This window comes from Mustela putorius, unplaced genomic scaffold, assembly GCF_011764305.1.
Source record: "Mustela putorius furo isolate JIRA1106 unplaced genomic scaffold, ASM1176430v1.1 tig00004007_pilon_pilon_pilon, whole genome shotgun sequence".
NCBI lineage: Eukaryota > Metazoa > Chordata > Mammalia > Carnivora > Mustelidae > Mustela > Mustela putorius.
The window spans coordinates 14,869,205-14,876,637 of record NW_025422145.1 but is presented as its reverse complement, the minus strand read 5'-3'; the positions used below and the strand labels follow the sequence as shown (position 1 = coordinate 14,876,637).

General features: G+C 63.7%; 1 protein-coding gene across 2 annotated transcripts in view; it reads right to left on the bottom strand.

Annotated features, from left to right (window-relative positions):
* Positions 1–1,154: 1,154 nt before the first annotated feature.
* Positions 1,155–7,433, bottom strand: part of LMF1 (lipase maturation factor 1) — an 88,272-nt gene continuing 81,993 nt past the window's right edge. The window contains exons 7-11 of one of the 2 annotated variants that reach the window (XM_013055293.2): positions 6,793–6,976; positions 6,524–6,677; positions 6,225–6,408; positions 5,473–5,585; positions 1,155–2,862 (exon numbers count right to left, since the gene is read on the bottom strand). In XM_013055293.2, coding sequence (XP_012910747.1) covers positions 2,607–2,862; positions 5,473–5,585; positions 6,225–6,408; positions 6,524–6,677; positions 6,793–6,976 — 891 coding nt within the window. In that variant the 3' untranslated portion in view covers positions 1,155–2,606. Of the gene's footprint in view, positions 2,863–4,957; positions 5,178–5,472; positions 5,586–6,224; positions 6,409–6,523; positions 6,678–6,792; positions 6,977–7,433 lie in introns of those variants that run through there. The other variant, XM_004750831.3, reaches the window with a different exon arrangement.

Below are 7,433 nucleotides of genomic sequence, written 5' to 3'. Positions count from 1 at the left end.
CCTGGGGTCACAACCCAAGCTGCAGGCAGAGGCTTTAACCCAGTGAGCCACCCAGGCGCCCCTTTTCTGGGTTGATTTCCGAGCGCCCAGCTCCGTTCTTCAGTACTCTAGCTCTTGCTCTCCCGCCCAACTGCCCTTTTCCCACGAAGCGGTCGTGGCATCCTTGTCAAGAATCATTGACCACTTGAGTGAGGGTTCATGAGGCTTCCGTTCTGTTCCTCTTGTCCACAGGTCGGTGGCCGCGGCAGGACCACACCGTTTCGATGGCTGTAGCTTTGTATTAAGTTTTCAGGTCAGGAAACATGAAGCTTCCACTGTCTTTCTAACAGTTGTTTCTATTATTTGCGGCCCTTTGCGGTTCCCTGTGAACTTGAGCGCTGGCTCCGTTTCTACACAGCAAGGCCGTTGGAGTGTCCGGAGAGGGTTCGCTGGGCCCGCAGATGGCCTTGGCTGGTTCCACGTCTTGTCACTGTTGTCCCCAGCTTGCAGGCATGCGTCTCTCCCCTGCCCTCCGCCTTGTTCACGGCAGGTTTCAGCTGCATCACGTGGCTCTCAGCGTGTAGATGTTTTGCCTCCTTGGTTCAGTCTTTTTTAATTTTTTAAATTTTTTTATTTTTTTAAAAGATTTTATTTATTTGACAGAGATCACAAGTAGGCAGAGAGGCAGGCAGAGAGAGAGAGAGAGTGGAGGAAGCAGGCTCCCTGCTGAGCAGAGAGCCCGATGTGGGGCTCGATCCTAGGACCCTGGGACCATGACCTGAGCCGAAGGCAGAGGCTTTAACCCACTGAGCCACCCAGGTGCCCCTGGTTCAGTCTTTTGGAAGGTGTTTTTTATTATTGTTGGGTGCAGTGGTGAGTGAGCCTGTTGTCATGGTTTCGGTTTCCGACTCCTCGTCGCTGGTTCTGTACCTGCCGCTCTGCTCAGCTGGTTCATTAGCTCTAGTGCATTTCTTTGGTGGATCATTGGGATTTTTTTTCTAGAGGATCATGTCATCTGTGAATTAGAGGTAATTTTACTTTCTTTTTACTTTATTAAAACTTTATTTTAAAAAATTTTTTATTTTTAAAGATTTTATTATTTATTTGACAGAGATCACAAGTACGCGGGGAGGGGGGAGCAGGCTCCCGCTGAGCAGAGAGCCCGACACAGGGCTCGATCCCAGGACCCTGGGATCATGACCTAAGCCGAAGGCAGAGGCTTTAACCCCCCAGGTGCCCCTGAAACGTTTTAGTGTTTTGACCAGCGGTGCTGGCTGGAACTTTAGTTGCCGTTACGAGCATGGACGGCAGCGGCCTCTCTCGTCTGTCTGGCTCTGCAGGAAGGTCTTCACGTTCGCTGTTGGCTGTGGGTTCACTGACGACATTTTATGATCACTATTATTCCAGAGTGGCTTTGCTCATGAACGGGCTTTGGATTGTGTCAAATGCTTTTCTTGCGTCCGTCGAGAGGACCGTGCCCCCCCACCCCCCCACGTTCTGTGGGCGCGAGGGACCCACCGATCCCACCTGGGCACGGCGCGGCGTCCATCTGTCATGCTGCTGTTTCGTTGAGGGCGTTTGCTTCCGGCAAAAATCCTGAGAGATGCTGGCATCTTGGGGTTAATCAGGGTAAACCAGGCCTGTGAGAGGAGTCGGGAAGCGCTCCCTTCTCTGATTTTGGGGAGCGTTTGGGAAGGGCCAGCGCCCGTTCTTGCCCGTCCTGGGGAGCACACAGTGAGGCTGCCTGGGCTAGCGCTGTCTCTGGTGGGAGGCGTCTACACAGATGCCTCTTCACACTGTGAAAGTTGGCGACTTCGTCTCTTCCTGAGTCACTTGCGGTGGCTGCGGGCTTCCGGGATTTCGTCCACTTCGCTGTGGGGATCTGGTTCTGCTGCTGCCACTTCATGGTGTTGTTGCGGCTCCTGGGACCTGCGGAAGGTCCACCGCAGTGGCCCTGATTTCCGCTCGCTTTCCCGTGGGTGTTTCCACTCCCCGTCAGGGAAGCTAAAGGCGCGACTGTTTCATCTCAAAGGTCTGTTCGTGGCCGTGAGCCCCATTTCGCAGCGGGGTTTGGAAGCTGCATCCCCCGGGGCGGAGGCGTCTTCATGCTGCACGCAGGGCAGGGGTTGACATGGGGAGCGGACCCAGGGAGCAGGGGGCTTCTGGGCAGAGGGAGGCAAGCAGCCACCGGGGGACCGCGGAGGCCGTCCTTCCCCGAGCCGGTTCGCGTCTGAGAGGGACGTCAGTCTGAAGGGTGCTGTGGGGCGTTGGGGCCGAGGTGTGGGTCGGTGGCAAATGCTGGGGGGACAGCGGAGGGGACAGCCCCACATGCACTCCTCTGGCAACCAAAACTCCCACCTCTGTTGGTCTGACACGTTAACGGGGAGATCAGCATTTCTAGAATTCCGGGAAGGCTCGCTGTGTCTGGCAGAGCCTGCGGCTGGGGCCTCCAGCTGCGTCTTCCTGAGAGCAGGAGGAGGAATAGAAAGAAACGGGAGTTTTCAGCCCAAGATGGCAGCGAGCGAGCACTGGGACCTGTTGGACGGACCAGCGACAGCAGAGCTGACAGGAAAACCCTGTGTCGGGGCTTTGAGACTGATGAGGAGGTAAGAGGGGAAAGGCCAAAATCAGCATCGGGAATGGAGAAGGGCCATCTCGCCCAAGTCAGGGACCGCTCCCAAGGTCACAGGGACACGAGGCGAACAGTGGGAGTAGTTGCACCAGAAACCGAGTGGAACCGTCGGGGGCAGGAACCGCTCGGTCTTCGGGCCCAATCTGGGCCAGTGGCGGTGACCCGTCACGTTCTTGGGTTCACCGTGGTGTCTGTCCTCCAGCAGCAGGGGCCCGCAGAGCACAGGGCCGTCCCAGGTCAGGTGCCGAGCACTGCGAGAGACCCGACGCCCCCGCAGCTCTCAGATCTGAGTGAGGTGCGAACCCTCCCGGTGGCCCAGCAGATGCCCCTGCCCGATGGCTGGGCGGAGGCTGGCGCACATCCTGCCTCCCACACGGCCCCTTGTGTAGTAGTGGGATCAAGAGGGCTCGGCCCCCTGGGTCAAGCCCCTCCCTTAACCTTGGTGGCCCCCCCGCCCGCCCGACCCCTGGGAGGGTGAGGGCAGCGTCTCTGGCGTGTGGACGAAGCCTGAGCCACTGCTTCTGCCACATCTGGTCCTCGCCAGCGGGGAGGAAAGGATGTTCTCGGTCCGCCTGGGCACAGCGGTCCAGCGGCCCCTCAGCCCTGGTGGGGAATGGTGGGCTCACATTTCGTGTCCCCGAGCCACCCTTCTTGTGTGGAAACTGCGGATTCCAAGAGAGGGCAGGGTCGGGCAGAGCGGAGGCAAATGGAGTTTGGGCCTTTCCCCTTCCTGAGGTGGTGCTTGTCCCGGCCTGGATTGGTGCTGCCCGTCACTGGGGGCTGGGTCGAGCCCCCACCTGCCTCATGTGTGACCAGGAGCAGTGTGGCCCTGAGGGCTGTGTAGGTGTGTGGCTGCCGGGCTGAGCCCAGGCTTGTGCTAGCGAGCTGGGGGGACCTCCGGAGGAGCTGTGCTGACATGTGGGTGGAGGCTGGGGGAGATCTGAGGGGGCTCCTCTGTCAGAGGCCCCATGGCCGGGACCCAGAGTCCCCTGCCGTGGCCTCCACGGTGAGCACGTTTGTCTTGTCCCAGGACAGGGGCGCCTCCGGGACACGAGGCCTTCCGAAGGGTACGGGGAGGCCGGGGGTGGTGCCGAGCCCGACAGAGGCCTGGAGGGGAGCCCCCAGACAGGGGTTCTGAGGCCCCGGGGGACAGGGAGTCCGGCATGCAGCAAGGGCAGGCAGCGGCCGCCTGGGCCAAGGTGTAAGCTCCTTGGGTCCCTGCCCACTGTGGTGCCCCTGGCCAGCGGCGGAGTCCCCGGGACGGCCCCCCAGGAAGGGCCGCCCAGGCCGTGGCTGGCCGGTGCTCTGCTCTGTGCGGTGGCCACGGGCAGACTTGCTGGCTCCGGGCTCCCCGTCTGAGGCTGCGTCTGTTCTGAGATAGACACTGGGAGCCTGTTTCCCTGTGAGTAGGAACACGGCCTCTCTGTTGGCACCTGGACTGGCCGGCCCCCCGGGCAGGCTCTCAGGGGCGGGCGCCGCACACAGACCCGTACTTGTGCCCGCCCCGGCCAGGCCTCCTGCCTGAACCACCGTGTTCCCGCTGGGACCCTCCCTGGAGCAGCGTGGCCCTCCAGGCGGTTTTGGGTCGGGGAAGGGAGGGAGGGGAGCTGTGGGAAAAGGGAGGGGTGACCGGGGCTGGGCCACTGGGGTGCGGCCCTTGGTGGGAGCTGTTTGCTCGCAGCTCACGTCAGGCCTTAGGACTGGGGCCGCACACACGTCTGGAGGCAGATGGCCCGGAAGCCCCACCACACCGGGAATACCCCGTCCCGCCCAAGCCGCAGCAGGCACGCCCAGGGCCCAGGCCTGATGTCCCCAGCTGAGGCCCCTCTGCAGGTCAGGGAGTTGGGGCGGGGGGCGGGGGGACGTGGTCAAAAGGAGGGGGGAGGAGGTGGCCCACCGGAGGAGGAACAAGGGGCTTCTGTCCATGCCTCCGGATGCTGGACACGTCCCCCCTAGGGAGGCACGAAGGTTCTGAGAAGGGGGCAGGCATGAGGGGAGGAATGGCTGCCTTGGCCTCTCCTTTTTCCAGGCTTATCCTGGATGTGGGGGGATAGCCACGGGGGCCAAGAGCACAGTGAGTGGCAGCTTCCTTGGGGCCACACCAGGCAGTGAATGGGGCTCAGCTGTCCGGGCAGAAGGGCCTGACTGGGGACCCGCCCTCCCTTGTACGGCAGGTGCCAGTGGACACCACGGGGTCAGGGGCTTTACAGGGGCTCTGTGTAACGAACTCAGGACAAAAGGAGGGGACCCGCTGGCCCGGGGAGCCCCTGCTCTCTGAGCCTGCTTCCCAAGAGGTCAGGACGCAGGGCAGCGGGGCCCGGGCACACGAGCCTTCACTCCAGCAGCTGGGCTCCTGCTTTTATTGGTCTGCGCGCAGGCCCGAGGCCGCTCCTACGGCAGTTCGGGGTACGGCCACTCCCGCGACTGGAAGTAGTCCTTCAGGTCTGGGAGGCTGACCGGGGGGAAGTAGGGCCCGAGCCTCCTGCGGACCCACCACTTGCCTGCAGCAGCGTGCCGGCCCCCCGGGCGGCTGAACTTGTACCTGTAGTGCTCTCCCCGGACCCACCTGTGAGGGGAGACCCCAGGTCAGGCGGCCTGTCCCGCTGCCTGCCGAGTGGCCACTCCTCGGAGTGGCACACGGACCCGGCCCAGGGACCGCAGGGGCCCAGGTGACATCTGCAGAAGGGCCCTCAGGCCCGGAGCCCGCAGGCCCTGCGGACTGGCCATGGCTGGGGGGGCTCCCAGCACAGGGGACCTGCACCCGCACGTTGCAGGGGTTCCAAGCTAGCTGTGGGTGCCTCTGGAGGAGGGGTCCGAAAGGCTGCAGTGCACAGGGGTCCCGTGCAGGAAGGGGTACCTACCTGGGGGGCGCCCTGTTCTCGAAAGGGTTGAGGGCCAGTAGGGACAGTGCCGTTGCGTCGTTGGCCAGGAGCTTGCCTGCCAGGTACAGGATCCACTCGTGGTGCTCGTAGGTCTGGGCGAGAAGGGAGAGGGCGCGGGCTCCAGGCAGAGCCGGGGACGCAGGGAGCCCTCTGGGGGAGGCAACCCAGCCGTGGGCCCAGGGCCCTCAGCTCCCCGCCTGTGCCCCCTCAGGTGTGGTGGGGGGTCAGCCCTCCCGGCAGGTGGGCCCATGCCCGCGCCTGCCCTGGCTCACTGGGCAGGTGTCTGTGGACGGCCCCTCTTGGCGGGAGAGGGGGGAGTCCTGCGGCGGTCCCCTTCTGGGGGGGCGAGGTGGTGGCCTCTCAGTGTTGGCACCTGCCAGCCCTGGGGGTCGCACGTGAGCGACCATCTGCACAGGCAGACGGGACAGGGACAGCCCTACCAGGCCTGTCCTGCCATCGCTGATAGTGACACTGTGGCCCTCTGCGTCCACAGACCCTTAATGGAGGCGGTCCAGGCGATGCGGAGACCCCACCTGGGAGGGGCCCTGCTGCCCAGAGGCAGGGCCTGTGCTTGCAGGAACACCAAGGGAAAGACCCAGAAGGAAGATGTGTGCAGTGGGGTGGTCATGTGAGGCAGCGATCGCACCCCACCAGCCACACTTCGGGCGTCCCCACTGTGGGGCCTGCAGCCTTGGGAACCCAGCCGGTGGGGAGGACAGCAGAGGCCTTACCTGGAAGGCTGCGAACCACATGAGCCAGTCCAGGCGGTAGTGGTAGGGGGAGATGAGGCACAGCCGCCGCCCTGGGTCACCGGGCTTGCACTTGAACTCATAGTCCTCCCACACGGCATCCGGCATGCTGGCGTTGAGGCTGGCCGTGCCCTGCAGGATGACCTCTGTGCGCTCCTTGGTGATGCTGTGGGGAGACCAAGGAGGGGGCTGTGGCACACGGAGGGTCGGGGAGCTCCCTCAGGGCCCTGGGTCCCGCGTGTGCGCACAGGGGATGGGGCAAGGAGCTGCCGCGCCCGTACCTTCCGAAGGCGCCATACGTGTTGACGATCCTGAGAGGGTTGAAGGACGTGTTCATGACCTGCGTGGGACTCAGCAGGTTGACGACCACGGGGACACTGAGCCAGGCCACCAGGATGCCCAGGGCCACATGCACCGCCTGCCGTACCATGCAGCCTGGTGGGGGGCAGAGAGGGGGACGGTGGGCTGAGCTCTGCTCCGGGGCTCAGACCCTCGGCGGCCCCTTGCTCCCAAGCTGGGACTCTGGCTAGTGGCTCTGCTGTCCACTCACCGTATCTTGGCGGGGGCCGGAGCCCTCGGGCGGCCTCCTCCTGCAGCTTCAGGACTCGGTCCTTGAGGCCGCCGGGCCCGGAGGGAAACAAGAACCCCAAGGTGGCGTCATCGAAGCAGGCCACGCTGGGCACCATGGTCAGCCAGTTCAGGAAGCTCAGGTTCCCGCTGATGATGAGGACCGCCTGGAGGGGATGGGGCAGTGTCTGAGCCTAGGCCCACAGTGGACTCTGGAGGATGTGGCGGCTGCCGTGCTGGTGTGGGGGGACGTCTGGAGGGCCAGGCCCCGTGCGTGCCCACGCCTCAGCTGATCGGAGGCGGTTCTTACTAGAGCCCTGGTGTGCCCCAACCTGAGGACCTTGGTTCCAGCCTCTGGGGCTGCCCGACGCCCACCCACAGACCTGGGAGCCGGCGGCTTTGTGCGGCCGGGGGCTGGAGTTTGAGTGTGGGGCCGTCGTGCTGGTGACTGTCCGCGGGTGTCCTCAGTCCTGCGGGAGGTAGACGAGGCTCTCGCTGCTCCCCCAGAAGTCAGGATGAGGGCCCCTGTTTGGCCGCCCTACTCTCCATATCTAGCAGCCCCCGAGCCATGTCCTCAGTGACTCTGCGTGAGGCTGGCCTGGACCTGGGTACATGCTGGGATGG